General features: G+C 41.4%; 1 protein-coding gene across 4 annotated transcripts; it reads right to left on the minus strand.

The window, feature by feature from the left end:
- Nucleotides 1–10,358: 10,358 nt before the first annotated feature.
- On the minus strand, nucleotides 10,359–14,354 carry LOC121562714 (E3 SUMO-protein ligase KIAA1586-like). 4 transcript variants are annotated; one of them, XM_045219935.1, is made up of 3 exons: nucleotides 13,883–14,354; nucleotides 12,659–12,754; nucleotides 10,359–12,498 (listed from the first exon to the last, which is right to left on the minus strand). In XM_045219935.1, the coding sequence occupies exon 3, from the start codon at nucleotides 12,416–12,418 to the stop codon at nucleotides 10,598–10,600; it is 1,821 nt and encodes a 606-aa protein (XP_045075870.1). In that variant the 5' UTR covers nucleotides 12,419–12,498; nucleotides 12,659–12,754; nucleotides 13,883–14,354; the 3' UTR covers nucleotides 10,359–10,597. The 4 variants fall into 4 exon arrangements, with proteins under 4 accessions (XP_045075870.1, XP_045075872.1, XP_045075871.1 ...); XM_045219937.1 differs by having other exon boundaries at nucleotides 13,205–14,354; XM_045219936.1 differs by having other exon boundaries at nucleotides 13,135–14,354.
- Between the last annotated feature and the right edge of the window lie 5,779 nt (nucleotides 14,355–20,133).

A 20,133-nucleotide genomic window follows, 5' to 3' on the forward strand; every position in this document is an offset into this window, starting at 1 on the left:
GGACTAAAACACTTCTTCACCTAATCTGAAGACGCTGAGGCCTGTCTCCTAGTCTGTGGACTAAGACACTTCTTCACCTAATCTGAAGACGCTGAGGCCTGTCTCCTAGTCTGTGGACTAAGACACTTCTTCACCTAATCTGAAGACGCTGAGGCCTGTCTCCTAGTCTGTGGACTAAGACACTTCTTCACCTAGGAATGTATTTTGTTTGTGTGTGTCTTTGTATATACTGTGTGTGAGTTGGCCTCTGATTACTGTGATTAGTTCAATGTAACGTCATATACTATACATTATAATCAGTCTGTTTTGGGTTTGCAGAATCATTGTATATCATTGGTTTTCCATCCTATCATGTTACCACACAGATGTGACTGTCTAGCTCAGCGGTTTCCAAACTTTCCCATTCTGGAGACCATCAAATCACCGTCCAAAGCTCTTGAGGACCACCATTCACGGAGTCGCTGTTCTTTTTTCACATCAAATATATTGCCGGTCAAATTCTATCAATAGATGTGAATGTAACAAAGCCTGTAAAGGTCTATTATTATAAACTAGTTGCATTGTGAAAAGGAATGTAAAATTGATTATAATACCATTAATACTCCCAACTGTTATTATTTTTGAATAATGTAATTGCAGTTTTACTAGATAGAATCTTAACTTATAGGCAGAATACTTGTATTAAGTGGATGAAGACTTTACATGAACCTATGGGTGTTGAATCCTCCCACTGTGTTGAAACAGGAAGTCCATTTATAATGAAGTAGAGGAACGGGTCTACCTCTTATTATAGACCAATGATGCCGCTACTTCGCTTCATCTCCGTTCCGCCGGTATGAATAACCAAGACCTAGAAAGAATAAGGTCGTGACCTCGGCGATTTTCCTTCAAAATAAAATTCCCGCAATGATGATAGTGATTTTTTTTTTTTTTTTACTGAAATTCGTAATATTTATTGTATTAAATATCTGACACTAACACCTCTATTTCAGTCTTGGAAAAAAAAAATCTTAGCTTTTGTTGTTTCATTTCATTGTAAGGCTTTGTACATTCCCCACGGGCTTTAAAGGGATGATTTTGACCATATCTGGTTAATTAGGGGCGTTTCTAAATGCTAAATAGCCAAAGTAATACACAAGAACTGAGGCTGAGAACAACTGGTATTTATCAATGGCGACCTCCTACGTTTGCGTCATAGGATTGGTTGATACATCATACTTTTTCTATGCATACCAACAAAATTGCGTTTATATGTTGTATTTTAAGATAGATTCTACACAATATTTATAAATTGATAAATGTGCACAAAAGCATTGAGATGTATAAACTTGGCGCATTCATGTTTGCAGTTATAAATCAGACCTGTTGTAAAACGGTGCCTGTATGAACTAGCGTTATGAAATACACCCATCATTCATCTTTTATGGTGACAATAACGCCCTTATTTGCTGTATACCTTGGAAGGATTGGAATTAGGCCAAGACAGTATATCTAAAGGAAATATCCATGGCGAACTTGATCAAATGTCTTTGGAGGTGTTGGCAGAATGTTTTATTTTACAGTGACATTTGCTGTCGGTCTATCTGACCGTTTCTGAAAGACAAAAACACTTGCAAATTGTTGTGGACCTGTAAACAGATCGTTGGAATGCAGTAATGTTTTGCATTCACTTTTCCTGAAACTAAATATACTTCACTGCCCACAAATTCGGAAACATTGTCTACTCGAAAAAAATAAAAATAAACTAGAGTTTATTGGTAGCCTACACACTTCAATCCAAAAGATAATCTGTCTGTTCACCTGTTCCATTCTGCTGTATGTTATAAACCGCGCCGCGCACCCTGTCATCTGCATAGAGCAAACACTTTAAATAATAGCCTCTCTGATAGGCCCAATTAAATGAGAAATGCGCATGGTAATTTGTTGTATGGCTACATCGGGAATATGAACTCATCATGGCCAGAAAAGGTGAGGAATTTATTATGCAATGATTATGATAATGTATTATGTTTATAAATGAAATATTGTCTACGCAAGAAATGTCACATTACATCATTCAGACGTAGCCTACAAACGTCAATGGAAAAGGTGAATCGTCTGTTCTAACGTTAAACTGCGCTTCGGATCGGATCGCATAGAGCAAAATAGGCTGCTGGAAATACTGTAGCTGATCTATTTACTACTGTGAAGTGGGTCCTATTAAATGAGAGATGGGACGAATGGTAGCCAATCCGAACTTGATGTAGGCCTATAGGCTATTTGGCGAGTATAGGCTTTATTCTGCAATAACAGGAAATATATGCCTATTTCTAATTATTTTAGAATGTAAAGATAAATGGATTTTCACTAGCAGCAAATGATTGCATCTTGTTATTGTATTTAGCTAGGCCTACCGGTTGTTTTGTTATGAATAAGAGTCTCGTCATATATTCCCTATTTGCACAAAAATGTACTAGGCTACTTTTGCCTTATTGATATGCAAGACTTCAACCACTAGAAACTGTGCGCACGCATGGTCTAAAGTTTGCAGCAAATTCTCAGGTCAAGTTCAGTTTTTATAAATGACAACATTTGCGTGAAAAGTGCCACATGCATGTTTTGTGGCATATTTTGTGTGTAGGCAACGTTTATAAATGAGACCCCTGGTATTATAGAGCAAAATACTTGAAATAGCTGATCTATTTACTGCTGTGAAGTGGGTCAAATTAAACGAGAGATGGTTGGAACGGTAACCTTGTTGTAGGCCTATATGCTACCACGTGAGTATGAAACCATCACAGAAAAGGTGAGGAATTTATTATGCAATGATCATGGAAACGAAATAAATAATAGCCTAGGAAATAGATGTCTATTTGTAATTATTTTAAAATGCAAAGAAACGAAATATATTTTATATCTCTAACGGCAAATGATTACATCTTGTTATCAACCTTTTTATTGTTATGAATAAGCTTGTCCATCATATTCTCCATTTACACAAAATACTAATCGACTTGCCTGTGTGTGATGATTTTGCGGATACACGCTGTGTTGGTATTTACATACGTGTGTGTTTTGTTTGGCCAGACCTTACCGAAATAGTATTTGTTTTCTTTCTGGACGCCAGCAGGTATTGAACTAACCTCTTTTCGTTCTCCTCCTCCTCCTGCTCAGACTCCTCCTCCTGCTCAGACTCATCGTCAGACTACTCCTCCTCCTCCTCCTCCTCCTCAGACTCCTCCTCCCCCTCCTCCTCCTCTACCTCCTCCTCCTCCTCTCTTTAGACAGGGCTCCAGATGTTGTAGTAACAACCTCCCCCTGACTCTGGAAGACCACATGCTGAGCTGGAGTTAGTAGAACATGTTGTCCCAAATGGAACCCTATTCCCTTTATAGTGCATTACTTTAGACCTGGAACCCTATTCCCTATATAGTGCACTACTTTAGACCTGGAACCCTATTCCCTATATAGTGCACTACTTTAGACCTGGAACCCTATTCCCTATATAGTGCACTACTTTAGACCTGGAACCCTATTCCCTATATAGTGCACTACTTTAGACCTGGAACCCTATTCCCTATATAGTGCACTACTTTAGACCTGGAACCCTATTCCCTATATAGTGCACTACTTTAGACCTGGAACCCTATTCCCTATATAGTGCACTACTTTAGACCTGGAACCCTATTCCCTATATAGTGCACTACTTTAGACCTGGAACCCTATTCCCTTTATAGTGCACTACTTTAGGCCTGCCTGCCTGCCTGCCTGCCTGCCTGCCTGCCTGCCTGCCTGCCTGCCTGCTGTTCGTTGTCTCTTCCACCACCATCTTCCTGTCCAGACTGTTATCTGACCCAGGCTACAACCACCATCCATGGACACACCTACACCTCTCTGGAAATCTCCAGTAAGAACCGAATTGAATGGATTGGAATTGAATTGATTGGACTCTGTTGAATTGAATTGAATGGATTGGATTCAGTTTAATTGAATTGGATTGAACTGAATAAAATAAAGAAATGAGTCATGTAATTCACTAAATGAAGTCATGTGTATTCACTATATTGACTTAATGTTCCAGGTAAGTGAAGGGAGCTCACCACTGCTGAACTGGATGACTTTAAGAGACAGGTTGACTGTCTCAACATGCCACCTGCCATGTTCATCAACCCCAAGACAGGTTGGTTGACATCTTGACCCAGTCTCTGCAGTGCAACTGACAAGTGCTGTGGCTCAAAACTGACACAGAATGGTTCTGCCTCAGAATGGCCCCTGTGTGTGAGAATTCATCATTGAAAAATATATTGAGAAAGGTTGGTAAACCAATACATAGTCAGGGTTGGGGTCAATTCCATTAAAATGTCAGTCAATTCAGGAAGCAGACAAATTCTAATTCCAATTCTCCTCAATGCTTTTCAATTAAGACAATTTGGATTTGGAATTTGGTTAACTTTCTGACTGGACTGGAATTCAAATGGAAGTGACTCCAACCATGTACATAGTCACTATGAAAATATATTTTTTGTAAAAGTTAAATATTGTGTTTATTATCCTGTAGTGTTTTAATCTATGTGTGTGTGTGTGTGTGTGTGTGTGTGTGTGTGTGTCCTGTTGGCCTTCATGGAGATAGATTCAGTCCAAATGATGATGAGAATCCCAGATTATCTCATTGAGAAGTCAATCTACCTGGGTGTCTTGGATGTTGGAAATGTTAAAAGGTTCAGTGGGGAAACTAGTAGACTGGATTACTGGAAAGTTTTATGAGACATTTGCCTGGTTGCAAAAATGCTGATAGTTTGTCTAATTTCAGTTTGTGTGACAAAACATGGTACCATCTTAACCGCTGAGAAATAACCGTTTGAAGCTGGTGTACAAAACAGAAAGTCAAAAGATGCCAAAACGAAACTTAATGAGGTAATCGGCAGTTGCTAAATCCATTTTTTGACTTATAAACTAATGATACAGTATGTACCCATTGATTCTTGAAGAATCTAACTTATAAATGCCTCATGAGCTCAGTTCAACTGTCATACCCCATTAGAACCCAGAATCTAACGTATAAATGCCTCATGAGCTCAGTTCAACTGTCATACCCCATCAGAACCCAGAATCTAACTTATAAATGCCTCATGAGCTCAGTTCAACTGTCATACCCCATCAGAATCCAGAATCTAACTTATAAATGCCTCATGAGCTCAGTTCAACTGTCATACCCCATCAGAACCCAGAATCGAACTTATAAATGCATCATGAGCTCAGTTCAACTGTCATACCCCATCAGAACCCAGAATCGAACTTATAAATGCCTCATGAGCTCAGTTCAACTGTCATACCCCATCAGAACCCAGAATCTAACTTATAAATGCCTCATGAGCTCAGTTCAACTGTCATACCCCATCAGAACCCAGAATCTAACTTATAAATGCCTCATGAGCTCAGTTCAACTGTCGTACACCATCAGAACCCAGAATCTAACTTATAAATGCCTCATGAGCTCAGTTCAACTGTCATACCCCATCAGAACCCAGAATCTAACTTATAAATGCCTCATGAGCTCAGTTCAACTGTCATACCCCATCAGAACCCAGAATTGAACTTATAAATGCCTCATGAGCTCAGTTCAACTGTCATACCCCATCAGAACCCATAATCTAACTTATAAATGCCTCATGAGCTCAGTTCAACTGTCGTACCCCATCAGAACCCAGAATCTAACTTATAAATGCCTCATGAGCTCAGTTCAACTGTCATACCCCATCAGAACCCAGAATCTAACTTATAAATGCCTCATGAGCTCAGTTCAACTGTCATACCCCATCAGAACCCAGAATCTAACTTATAAATGCCTCATGAGCATGGTCATGTGATGAGGATAACAGACTGTCTCATTGAGAAGGCGGATCACCTGCGTTTTTACACAGGCAGCCCAATTCTGATATCTTTCCTGTTAATTGGCAAAATAAGCTGATCTGATTGGTCAAAAGCCAATGAGTGAAAGAAAAGAACCCAGAATTGGTCAGCCTGTGTAAACACAGCCATAGGGACCTGTAAAGTCCACACTGAAGTTGTACAACTGATGTAGGACTACAACGTGTCAGTTAGTTCATTAACAAATAATGACTTCATTTGAATGACGTTATTCTGGCTCAGCCTTTTTCAAAGCTCTCCTCCAGGGCCCCTAGGAGGTGCATGTTTTAGTTTTTGGTCCTAGAACTAACACCTTAGATTCAACTAATTAACTTTATCATCAAGCCCTTGATTGTTTTTGTATCAGGTGTGTTAGTGCTAGGGCCATTTTATTTTGTATCTACCTGCCCAGGGACTACAGTTGGAAACTAGCTAGCTGGCTAAATCTGACACCTTTACTGAAATGTTGATTGATGTGCAGTATCCCTGTCAAATACATTTCATAGATTAAATTAAAAGGAATGGAATGTTTCTATGTGTCTGTCTATCTGTGTATGTGAATTTGTAAAACATGAGGAAAAGAAAAAAAAAGTGACCCTCCCCTATACCCCAAATTACCCTCACTCCTAGGACAGACCACAGCCTTTAGATATGGAGTTTTAGAAACTGTTCTTTGTTTTGTAACCATTACATGGCAAAGTAGCCAGAAGGTTGTGGATTCGCAGACCACCACGGACAATGGTAGGGGTGAAGAAAAGATAGCTTTTATAAAAGGCATTTCATGCAATTCTTTGTCATTTTACATGACTGGAGACAAGCAGAATCTATTTTAATACCACAACAGAGCATGACAACGAATGAGCGCACGCTGCAGCACCGGAGACGTTTTGATTTCTATACAGGCTGTTCACCGGAGACGTTTTGATTTCTATACAGGCTGTTCACCGGAGACGTTTTGATTTCTATACAGGCTGTTCACCGGAGACGTTTTGATTTCTATACAGGCTGTTCACCGGAGGCGTTTTGATTTCTATTCAGGCTGTTGTTAAGAAAGAGGACAGTCTAAGTTTTGGAACAGTGCTAAAGTTGTATTCCAACTGTAAAAAATTAAGTGCAACAGAACCAGTTACAACTGAACTATTTGATCATCAATGAATTTGCAAAGTCAATGTTTTGTTTCCTTTGTCACACCGGCTAGGGGCGGCAGGTGGCTTAGTGGTTAAGAGCGTTGTGCCAGTAACCGAGAGGTTGCTGGTTGTAATCCCGAGCCGACTAGGTGAAAAATCTGTCGCTGTGCCCTTGAGCAAGGCACTTAACCATAATTGCTCCTGTAAGTCGCTCTGAATAAGAGCGTCTGCTAAATGACTAAAAATGTAAAAACATAGAAAGTTGTAGCACAGCCTCTGAATGTCATAGAGACAAACCAATGATATTCTATATGCAACACAAATCCCTCGTTGTTAGTAGCCTAAAGCGACATTAAAATGAAGGTTGTTTAAGTGAATGAAGCCTTCTTGAATTAGCCTCCTGTCAGCACCCATGCACTGTCCATCTCCGCGGCTGCCGCTTCATGGGTAAGTTATGGAAATTACTGGTTTATGGTTTATTTCTTTATTTAACTGAATTTAAAATCAGGGGAGCCCAACTGAAACCAGTGTCTCATTTGTAATGGTGTCTTGAGGATAAAAATTCCATCAACACAACAACAAAAGACAAAGAGAAACTACCAGACAGCTATAAATACATGACATCAGGTGATTGCACACTTCAGTGGGACTCATTTAACAACAGAGTTCTAAACTGCCCTATCAGCACCTGGGAATCCAGATGGATTCGAATCATCGAATTGGTGATTCGTTTTGTATTCCATAACTGTGGTGCGTTAAAACTAAAGGCAGATTTACCCAAAAAATGTGTAGAGACAAGCGGGACCCCCAAGAGTTAACCAACCTTGCGAACGGGTTTGGTATCTCATGTTGTTATATTTCAACAGGGAAGTGAGGTATGTTGGAAGCTTGTGGACAAGAGCTCTGTAAACAAGAAGGGAGTAATGAAGTGATCTATGGGATTTTAGTGAGGACCAGCCAAGCTTTTAATACAGGATGCAGCGATGTGTATTAAAACTATCACCTGTGATAAAGTGAAAGGCGCTATGGTAGACGGCATCCAAATGTTTAAGAGTAGTGGCTGCTGCATTCTGGTAAATGGAGTCACCGCGGTCAAGAACTGGAAGGAAAATTGACAGCACAATCTGCTTCCTGCTGTTAATAAAAAAGAAGCCCACTTTAAAATCTTAGCTTTTTAACTAGCTCATCAGTATGTTTTTTAAACGTTAGATCATTATCAACCCAAATGCCCAGATATTTATAAGCGGGAACGCGCTCCATAACAGAGCCACCCAATGAGTGAATATGTAGCCCATCTGAGACAGTTTATTCAGTGAATAAGAGAACAACATATTTAGTTTTGCCCGCAATAAGTACGGGTTTTAAATCAACAAGGGCTTCCTGTAATGTAACTAAATCAGATTGCAGCTCTAACATAGCTTTGTCAACAGTCGGCGCATAACCGTATAGTCTGCATATAGAAGAATATTACAGGATTTTAATACATAGACCAGTAGTATTTATATAAATTGTAAAGAGAGGTCAATAACTCTGATAAATAGCTTCATTATGGGGCAACAAAACATATTGTTTTTATTCATATAAATTACATCAGTAGCAAGTTTACCTCCTGTCTTCCTTCTCATGTTCACGTACTCCCTCTCAAACTGAACAGGAAGTACCAATTTTTAAGTCGCTCTGGATAAGAGCGTCTGCTAAATTACGTAAATGTAAAATGTAAATGTAAGTAAGACTAGTCCGCGCACACAGATATTGCATTTTTTTAAACCTTTTTTAAATTTATTTTTTCGTTAGAAGCCTTTGACTCGCCTCCTGAAGTCCCACGGTACACAGCACATCCATTGATTAGGAAGCACACCAGGGTTTACATCAGCAAGAGCAGGGTAGGACAGGGCTCATGATTGGGATAACCTATCCATTGCACTGTGTAACACTGTATACACCATCCCAGCAGTGCAAAAACTCGGAAAAGGAAGTACATTTTCTTAGAAATGGAAATTGGCGCTGTTCTTCTCCGAGCATTCTCTTCCTATAGCCTTAGGCCTACAGTAGAGGCCATGGATCATGTGATTGAGACCAAGCGAAAGATCATGACCCTCCCCCATTGTGAACAATTGCGTGCATTTCGACCACTCCCTAATTTCATTAAATCAAGAAATACAAAATATAAATCGACTTTTACTAGATAGAATATGAACATATCGGCTGGATACTTGCCTTAAGTGTATGGAGACTTTACATGACCTAAATATCAATATATAATAGGCTATAAACCTATGAGTATTTTTGGTGAGCCGGTTCATTTGACTCCGTTCACATAAGAGAGCCATCATTTGGCTCCCAAATGGCTCTTCATTTAAAATGCTTAATTGCAAATCTACAATATAAAGGTCAAACGGTAGACTACCTTTACGTCAGATAGTGAAATGCACGTTCAAATACATTTTTACCTGGATAAATTATTAGATCACCTGCTTAAAAAATAAGTTTATTTTTAACGCACTACAAACATAAGCCTGGACCAGAATGACGCGCTCTCCCCACTATTTACTGTTTCTGCAGTAAGGATTCACCCTCTTTAGATAATTATTGTGTAACTTATCTGCGGGTGATCGGTGTTTTGAGCTCAAAAAGCACCTCCTCGCTGCATGTAAATCAGGGAGAACAAATTAACGGCTCTTTCACCGATGCAATTCGATTCCCGACGTTCGCCAAAAAAGATCCGTTCACAAAGAGCCGTTCTTTCGCGAACGACCCCATCACGAGTTGAAATAGGAAATACATGTATAAGGAAGTAAAGGACGTTGTCGTCGAAGAAACATGTTTAAGAGGTTTGTAGCGTTCTTGTACAATTTAATGTAGACTATTATTTATTGAGAAGTTATGCTATCATAAAGAGAGAGATGATTTAGGGGGGTAAGACATCCGCCAAGTTATTACAATATTGATTTCAGCTTCCGTGAATGATAATTTTGGCTGATTAACATTGGAGTTAGTGATCAGCCTAATCAATAAGATCGAATGTGATGTGATAGGCTACAGGGCTATGATTATGGGTATTATTGTTATAGGCGATTGACCAGTGGTGTAGTGGTCCCTGGAGAAGTGGGTATACTCTCAGTATTCACCTTTTTTTTTTTTAAGTAGTCCAGAAAAAAGCCCTGTTTTAGAAACAGTGACATGTAAGACTATGATTTAGTTTACCCAAAAATATGTAATTTCTACTTGCACACTATTATAAAATGATCATGACTTGATTAGGAGCAGTTTGTAGTTACTACTGGTCACAAGAGCAGCCTGGATGAATGTAAAATGTATTTATCATGAGGCAAACAGGAAATGGTGTTTCGATTATTTTTTGCACATTTATTTAAATAAAATACTTCAAATCTGAAGGTGACAATGCATCCTTGTTCATATTGCTATATGCTTTGTTTTGAACATGTTCATTTACCGGTAAATCATTCAACAAAATATGTTACAACAATATTTAGTTAACAATTAACAAAAATATATGCATTAACAACACATCAACAGTGATATACTCTCTCAACCCAGCACTGGGTTTCTGACCTTTGCTCATACTACAGTATATTCCAGACAAATTTGCTTTCTGCAGGAGCTTTCACACTGCACTGTCTAGAACGCACCGAAGAGGCAGCACGATGGCTCTTCAACCAGGTCCTTGTATATTTTCTAGGATCAAACTTGGAAGTTGGTGGGCCGTTGATATTAATCATCATCAAGTTTGATATGTTTGAGATCAGAAGGACAGCCCTCTTGTCTGAGCTTATATTGTTCATAAGGCTAAAATTCCTCTCACACTCTGCTGTACCGACAGGGAATGTTTTCATACAGTTCATAAGTGGTTTTAGGTCCTTGGGCTCACTACTGGGCTCTTCCAGTAGGTCCCGCATCCCATTCAGTGCTTGGTCTGTGCACAAGTTAAATCGCTTGCACAGTCGCTTAACTTGTTCTTCACCATGGCGGATGCTGGGCTTTGATGGCCACTTACTCTGATCAAGGATGCTGAGGTCCATGATGGTCTCATCTTCAAAAGACAAGCGTTTCTCCAGATTGTTCACAAGGCTTTGTAAGAACTGGCCTGGATTGATAGACTTCAGCTTTGCATTTGTTTTCAGGGCTATAGACCGATACTCCCCAGTCTGTTTTGCTTCTAAAGCCTCACTATATTTCTCACCTGGACTCTCTTTGAATGACTGGATCACTCTGATTGAGCGTTTCAGCAGATGCTCTGCTCTGAGGAGCGTTATAGAACGAGACTGAAGCTCCTGTGACAGGAGACTTAGTTCATGGAGAGTGTCGTACATGAGGCCAAGGTCACAAATGAATTCTGGACTTTGAACACGGTCTAACAAACCTCTGTACATCTGCCTCTCTTTGGTGGACCTCATCTCATCACTGCAAGCATTTTTAAAGTGCTGCACAAGAGCTCCCAGGGATGTCCAAACAGCACGAACAGTCCGAAAGCTACTGGCCACCCAGCGTACATCCAAGATTCTGCCAATGCGAAGAAGTTGTGAGCCTACTTCAGCTGCTGCATTAACAAGTTCACGTTCATTTTTGTTTGACACACTATACAGAGAGTATAGCTTCTGGATAAAAGTTTTAAAGTGATTGACAGAGTTTACCTCATCAACTGCATCTGACACAGCAAGTTCAAGTCTATGGTTCATGCAGTGCCATACAAAAAGCTTTGGGAATCTCAAAGTCAGTCTGGTTGCTACTCCTGACTTCTTTCCTAGCATGACACTGGCTCCATCAGATACAAATGTTACCCAGTTTTCATGAAGCCACTCTTCTGTAAAGCCAGCATTAGTTAAACAGGTGAGTAACGCCTGTAATATGCCATCTGCTCTCTGATTTTCCAGTTCAACAAGTTCCAGGAATATGAACTCAGGGCTTTCTTCTTGAATTGATGCTTTAATAGAAACTGTCATGACAGCTTTGTGACTTAAAGAAGATGCCTCGTCAATTAGGACAGCTAACTTACTGGATGATGCTATAATGCTACTGATGATTTTGCTCTGCATCTCACTAGCAACATGTTGTATTATTTGTGTTGCACTGTAACGTGAATGAAGTATTGAGCCCATTTTTACACCATTCAGTTCCTGCAGCTCAATGAGGCTCTCATGGTCAGAAAAGGGTCGGTTCTTTTTGGCCAGATGGTAGGCTGTTCGAAACACAGCTTCAGTTTCCTTCATGTAGGACTCAGTCATAGTCTCCACTGCATTCTCAATGGCAGCTTCTTTCTGTTGCTCTGCCACCTTCACAGCCTGAGTGTGGGCCTTGGACAACGCATGTTTCCTCACCTTATTTCTCAAGATTGACAAACTTGTTGTTCTACTTCCCTGGCCAGACACTTGAATTTCAAAGTTCATCCATTCTCTTGAGAGCGATACACCTTGTCCTTGCTCCTTGTCGATCCCAATGGAGTTCACACTGCTACAGACCAGACATCCTGCGAAGCATAAACAAACAATGTAACTACTCCTGTATCCACAGCTGTACGTGTGCATGGTCCTTTACACACACACACACACACACACACACACACACACAAAGTTATCTGTGCCCACTGTTTCAGAAGTTACCCAAACTAGCAATCTACCTAAACTTACCCAATTTTTTGTTTTTGGATCCCAACCAGGGGTTCTTGGATTTGAAGTCTTCTGTTTGTTTAGCACTCCACAGGTCTGGCCAGTCATTATTGATGTCTACAGACAACAACAAAACTAATTATGCATCTCCCTGTCTCTCTCTCTCTCACACACTTACACACACACACACACACACACACACACACTACTGTGATCACAATAGTCATCAGCAAGACATGGGTCCCCCTCTTTACATTAACAATCTGCATAACCAAGTGGAAATATTTTCAGCAAGTGAAGCTGAAGCATACAGGAGATTAGTGAGTGAAATACTTGGGAGAGTTTATTTAACAAAAAAACAACAAATTTAACACAAAATGTTATATAACAGTAGCATTGTAAAAACAAACATGGATACAGACAAAATAAATAGAAGGGCAATAAAATAAATAACATCACACAGAAATTCAAAATGAGGCTTAATCTGTCAAAATCACCTTTTGTTACAGTGTGAGGCTTCACTTTTCAATAAACTGGAGATGCAATTTACTGCCTGTGTGTTCTGACCTGGTGGTGGTAGACTGGATCCTTCTCTATGCTCACACTGACTTGCCTGGCTAGCTCCCGGTTGAGAGCTGCCAGGGCTGCTGGTTTTAGGGGTGGGGTCTGCCTGGGCCTGATCTGGGCCTGATTTGTGCCTCTTTACAAAAAAAGTCTGCAATATCTCCCTTCCTTTTCATGGTTACCTGTCCCTATACAAAATAAGACAGCCTGATTAGACCTCAATATTGTTTTAGGCTGAATCTTAAACTATTTGTCCCCATTCTTGTGTTTTAACTTACTTAAAAATCAACTACCAGCTTAGCTACTATGCAATTAAACTAGATCATATAGGTTAGTTAGGGCTAAGTAACTTGGCTAATGTTATAATTTAGGGCTTAGTAACTTGGCTAACGTTATAATTTAGACCTTTACAATAATAAACAAGCTTCATAAACATTGAGATAATCAGTTTCATCAGTCTGGTATGAAATTCTTATGAACTGGGTTGATTAAACACTTACTGAAAACCAACAATGCCCCGGTTTCCCCACATTATCCCAATCTACGTAGCTAGCTTCATAACGTTAGCCGACTCGCACTAACTATTGGCGGCAACATCTCTTCTCCTCTAAATGTGCAGTCACTGGCAATTTGCCAGTAGTTTAAAATAATGATTCATTTGGAAACCACCTTAAAACTTACCTCAGAATGATGTCTTCCATCAACTGGGGTGGCACACCGCCGCTTGTGTCCTTTCTTCATCCGTTGTTTGGTCTGCTGCCGTTATCGTAGTCAAGTGGCACCGGCACCTGAGTTTTTTTTTTTTTTTTCACTGGCACCTGAGGTATTAGCGATATTTTCCTCGGCATGACCCGCCCTACTCTGCCTCTGATTGGCTCATCAGTCCTCATGCCTAAAGTTAACCAATCTAATCAGTGAAAGCAGCGAGTACCAGCCAATTAGAGGCAGAGGAGGGTGGGTCATGGCTTCACTATCCCCGAGGAAGAAAATAGGCAATCTGACTCACAGATATTACTGAATGATGCGCATCAGGGGGGATTTAGAAGTGGGTATACGCAATGCTGACTGAAAAATAAGTAGGTATACGCCGTATACCAGCGTATACCCTGGACTACACCTCTGCGATTGACAGCACATTATGGTGATAATTATCCGCGTGAAAGACTGTGGAAACTGCGCACTTTCACTTCCTGAAAGAAGACGTGCATCGGAATTATGTAAAGCTGTCCACTAAATAAAATAGTATGTCTCGTCAAGTAAAAGTGACGTGCAACAATGTGCATAGAAACTATTTAAATGTAGGGCTAAATCAAATTTTAAGTTTAAAGCTTTCTGGTGACGGATCAGAAAGGCGGTGGTCCGTTTGGCGCAGGTGCGCTCGATATAATTTACCGGCTCACGTACGCGCATTGTTAACCACAGGTTGAATCGGCAGCACACCTTTTCTCCGAATGCAAAACCCCGGTGCCCCGGGCGAGATAAACTGATCGCACCTCAAGGGAACTCAAGCGCTGCATGGGTGTATTCACTAAACCAGGGATGGGCAACTGGCGGCCCGCGACCCACCTTTTGTAGTCCCGCGGACCAATAATAAAATACGTTTTTTTGGAACTCAGTCTGGGTCTCAACTTGCTGTTGACCGTTAGAATAATAGAACACACGAGGTGCAATTTCGAAATGTGGTTGTGCCTCAGCAGTCACTCAATTAGCCCATGTCAGCTACATTTGTTTTTAGATTGGTAGGTTACTGAATTACAGACCGCGGGTGGGGACCATTGATCGTCAGTTATCATATTAAAAACGGCAAACATTTGCCTCCACCCTTTGGCAAAATGTGTAGAATTGCATGAAATGAGTTAGAAAATTGCGAAATATTCTCTCCGCCCTCATGGCGAAATGTGTAGAATTGCGAAATATTCTCTCCGCCCTCATGGCGAAATGTGTAGAATTGCAGGAAATGAACATGAAAACTATTATGGATGTGGGTACGCAGAGACACTGCGGCACCCCATGATGAGTTCTGTTTTTTTTGTGGCACCCACCCACATCAAAGTTGCCCATCCCACCACTAGTGACCTACCAGAATTTGTCCAATAGAAAGTCTAGTTGTTGAAACATTTTGCTACGGTTTGGTACGGTGTTCACTAACGAGTACACCCAAGCTCAGGCACTATCAAATGCACTTGCCAGACAAACAAACTTTTCCATCATTGGACATTTTTCTGCATGAGGTAATTTCCATGTAAAAGGACCCATGAGCACCATGTGTTCATAGGAGAATATCAAATTGGGTATCAAATGAAAGCTAAGAGTCTGTGTTTTAGGGAAATGAGAAGGCATAGATACATTTTTCAACCATTTTCCATCTTAAAGATTATGCATACATTTTCGATGGGACCATCTAGCCAATGAGAGGGCAGATATGTGTGTGAACAACAGGCCATAGAGATAAAGGGACTCATCTTTGTATCTGTGCCATTATAGCATCTGGGACAGCATGGGCAGAGCCATTCAGGCTATCTCCATTTTAAAGTAGTACATTTTCTTCTTCTTCATTGGCTGATCGCTCCCAATTCACAGGAATCCCCATCCAGTTGACTACTTTAAAATGGTGGAAGGCCTCAAGCGCAATGTCCATGCTAAAACTGGTTATATCCCTGATGAGTCCTCTATTTCTATGGCAACAGGCACAACTCCGATGGTTTGTTTACATTTCTACCGTTGTGGCTAGATGGAGTAGGCCTACAGCTCTGTCTAGTGGTTGCGTTGGGGACAACAGTTGTTGACAAATGTAGCATTTTAGCTATGCCTAACCCTTTTCCTAACCTTAACCTCAGTCTCCTAACCTGCTGTGTTACTTCTCCTAACCTGCTGTGTTAGTTCTCCTAACCTGCTGTGTTAGTTCTCCTAAACTGCTGTGTTAGTTCTCCTAACTTGCTGTGTTAGTTCTCCTAACTTGCTGTGTTAGTTCTCCTAACCTGCTGTGATAGTTCTCCTAACCTGCTGTGATAGTTCTCCTAACCTGCTGTGTTAGTTATCCTCCTAACCTGCTGTGTTAGTTATCCTCCTAACCTGCTGTGTTAGTTCTCCTCCTAACCTGCTGTGTTAGTTCTCCTCCTAACCTGCTGTGTTAGTTCTCCTCCTAACCAGCTGTGTTAGTTCTCCTCCTAACCTGCTGTGTTAGTTCTCCTCCTAACCTGCTGTGTTAGTTCTCCTCCTAACCTGCTGTGTTAGTTCTCCTCCTAACCTGCTGTGTTATTTCTCCTCCTAACCTGCTGTGTTATTTCTCCTCCTAACCTGCTGTGTTATTTCTCCTCCTAACCTGCTGTGTTATTTCTCCTCCTAACCTGCTGTGTTAGTTCTCCTCCTAACCTGCTGTGTTATTTCTCCTCCTAACCTGCTGTGTTTGTTCTCCTCCTAACCTGCTGTGTTAGTTCTCCTAACTTGCTGTGTTAGTTCTCCTAACTTGCTGTGTTAGTTCTCCTAACTTGCTGTGTTAGTTCTCCTAACCTGCTGTGATAGTTCTCCTAACCTGCTGTGTTAGTTCTCCTCCTAACCTGCTGTGTTAGTTATCCTCCTAACCTGCTGTGTTAGTTCTCCTAACCTGCTGTGTTAGTTCTCCTAACCTGCTGTGTTAGTTCTCCTAACCTGCTGTGTTAGTTATCCTCCTAACCTGCTGTGTTAGTTATCCTCCTAACCTGCTGTGTTAGTTCTCCTCCTAACCTGCTGTGTTAGTTCTCCTCCTAACCTGCTGTGTTAGTTCTCCTCCTAACCAGCTGTGTTAGTTCTCCTCCTAACCTGCTGTGTTAGTTCTCCTCCTAACCTGCTGTGTTAGTTCTCCTCCTAACCTGCTGTGTTAGTTCTCCTCCTAACCTGCTGTGTTATTTCTCCTCCTAACCTGCTGTGTTATTTCTCCTCCTAACCTGCTGTGTTATTTCTCCTCCTAACCTGCTGTGTTATTTCTCCTCCTAACCTGCTGTGTTAGTTCTCCTCCTAACCTGCTGTGTTATTTCTCCTCCTAACCTGCTGTGTTTGTTCTCCTCCTAACCTGCTGTGTTAGTTCTCCTAACTTGCTGTGTTAGTTCTCCTAACTTGCTGTGTTAGTTCTCCTAACTTGCTGTGTTAGTTCTCCTAACCTGCTGTGATAGTTCTCCTAACCTGCTGTGTTAGTTCTCCTCCTAACCTGCTGTGTTAGTTATCCTCCTAACCTGCTGTGTTAGTTCTCCTAACCTGCTGTGTTAGTTCTCCTAACCTGCTGTGTTAGTTCTCCTAACCTGCTGTGTTAGTTATCCTCCTAACCTGCTGTGTTCATTCTCCTAACCTGCTGTGTTAGTTCTCCTCCTAACCTGCTGTGTTAGTTCTCCTCCTAACCTGCTGTGTTAGTTATCCTCCTAACCTGTTGTGTTAGTTCTCCTAACCTGCTGTGTTAGTCTCCTAACCTGCTGTGTTAGTTCTCCTAACCTGCTGTGTTAGTTCTCCTCCTAACCTGCTGTGTTAGTTCTCCTCCTAACCTGCTGTGTTAGTTCTCATCCTAACCTGCTGTGTTAGTTCTCCTCCTAACCTGCTGTGTTAGTTATCCTCCTAACCTGCTGTGTTAGTTATCCTCCTAACCTGCTGTGTTAGTTCTCCTAACCTGCTGTGTTCATTCTCCTAACCTGCTGTGTTAGTTCTCCTAACCTGCTGTGTTAGTTCTTCTCCTGCTGTGTTAGTTATCCTCCTAACCTGCTGTGTTAGTTATCCTCCTAACCTGCTGTGTTAGTTATCCTCCTAACCTGCTGTGTTAGTTATCCTCCTAACCTGCTGTGTTAGTTCTCCTAACCTGTTGTGTTAGTTCTCCTAACCTGTTGTGTTAGTTCTCCTAACCTGCTGTGTTATCCTCCTAACCTGCTGTGTTCATTCTCCTAACCTGCTGTGTTAGTTCTCCTCCTAACCTGCTGTGTTAGTTCTCCTCCTAACCTGCTGTGTTAGTTATCCTCCTAACCTGCTGTGTTAGTTCTCCTAACCTGCTGTGTTCATTCTCCTAACCTGCTGTGTTCATTCTCCTAACCTGCTGTGTTAGTTCTCCTAACCTGCTGTGTTAGTTCTCCTAACCTGCTGTGTTAGTTATCCTCCTAACCTGCTGTGTTAGTTATCCTCCTAACCTGCTGTGTTCATTCTCCTAACCTGCTGTGTTAGTTCTCCTAACCTGCTGTGATAGTTCTCCTAACCAGCTGTGTTAGTTCTCCTCCTAACCTGCTGGGTTAGTTCTCCTCCTAACCTGCTGTGCTAGTTATCCTCCTAACCTGCTGTGTTAGTTCTCTTCCTAACCTGCTGTGTTAGTTCTCTTCCTAACCTGCTGTGTTAGTTCTCCTAACCTGCTGTGTTAGTTCTCCTAACCTGCTGTGTTCATTCTCCTAACCTGCTGTGTTCATTCTCCTCCTAACCTGCTGTGTTAGTTCTCCTCCTAACCTGCTGTGTTCATTCTCCTCCTAACCTGCTGTGTTAGTTCTCCTCCTAACCTGCTGTGTTAGTTATCCTCCTAAACTGCTGTGTTAGTTCTCCAAACCTGCTGTGTTAGTTCTCCTCCTAACCTGCTGTGTTAGTTCTCCAAACCTGCTATGTTAGTTCTCCTAACCTGCTGTGTTCATTCTCCTAACCTGCTGTGTTAGTTCTCCTCCTAACCTGCTGTGTTAGTTCTCCAAACCTGCTGTGTTAGTTCTCCTCCAAACCTGCTGTGTTAGTTCTCTTCCTAACCTGCTGTGTTAGTTCTCTTCCTAACCTGCTGTGTTAGTTCTCCTCCTAACCTGCTGTGTTAGTTCTCTTCCTAACCTGCTGTGTTAGTTCTCTTCCTAACCTGCTGTGTTAGTTCTCCTCCTAACCTGCTGTGTTAGTTCTCTTCCTAACCTGCTGTGTTAGTTCTCTTCCTAACCTGCTGTGTTAGTTCTCTTCCTAACCTGCTGTGTTAGTTCTCCTCCTAACCTGCTGTGTTAGTTCTCTTCCTAACCTGCTGTGTTAGTTCTCTTCCTAACCTGCTGTGTTAGTTCTCTTCCTAACCTGATGTTACTTCTCCTAACCTGCTGTGTTCATTCTCCTAACCTGCTGTGTTCATTCTCCTAACCTGCTGTGTTAGTTCTCCTCCTAACCTGCTGTGTTAGTTCTCCTCCTAACCTGCTGTGTTAGTTCTCCTCCTAACCTGCTGTGTTAGTTCTCCTCCTAACCTGCTGTGTTAGTTATCCTCCTAACCTGCTGTGTTAGTTCTCTTCCTAACCTGCTGTGTTAGTTCTCCTCCTAACCTGCTGTGTTAGTTCTCCTCCTAACCTGCTGTGTTAGTTCTCTTCCTAACCTGCTGTGTTAGTTCTCTTCCTAACCTGCTGTGTTAGTTCTCCTAACCTGCTGTGTTAGTTCTCCTAACCTGCTGTGTTAGTTCTCCTAACCAGCTGTGTTAGTTCTCCTCCTAACCTGCTGTGTTAGTTCTCCTCCTAACCTGCTGTGTTAGTTCTCCTAACCAGCTGTGTTAGTTCTCCTAACCTGCTGTGTTAGTTCTCCTAACCTGCTGTGTTAGTTCTCCTAACCAGCTGTGTTAGTTCTCCTAACCTGCTGTGTTAGTTATCCTCCTAACCTGCTGTGATAGTTCTCCTAACCTGCTGTGATAGTTCTCCTAACCTGCTGTGTTAGTTCTCCTAACCTGCTGTGTTAGTTCTCCTAACCTGCTGTGTTAGTTCTCCTAACCAGCTGTGTTATTTCTCCTCCTAACCTGCTGTGTTAGTTCTCCTCCTAACCTGCTGTGTTAGTTCTCTTCCTAACCTGCTGTGTTAGTTCTCCTAACCTGCTGTGTTAGTTCTCCTAACCAGCTGTGTTATTTCTCCTCCTAACCTGCTGTGTTAGTTCTCCTCCTAACCTGCTGTGTTAGTTCTCTTCCTAACCTGCTGTGTTCATTCTCCTAACCTGCTGTG

This window comes from Coregonus clupeaformis, unplaced genomic scaffold (genome assembly GCF_020615455.1).
Source record: "Coregonus clupeaformis isolate EN_2021a unplaced genomic scaffold, ASM2061545v1 scaf2910, whole genome shotgun sequence".
NCBI classification, from domain to species: domain Eukaryota; kingdom Metazoa; phylum Chordata; class Actinopteri; order Salmoniformes; family Salmonidae; genus Coregonus; species Coregonus clupeaformis.

Excerpts from the sequence above, each read along its gene's own strand:
- LOC121562714 (XM_045219935.1), bottom strand. The coding sequence starts at position 12,418 with ATGAACTTTGAAATTCAAGTGTCTGGCCAGGGAAGTAGAACAACAAGT.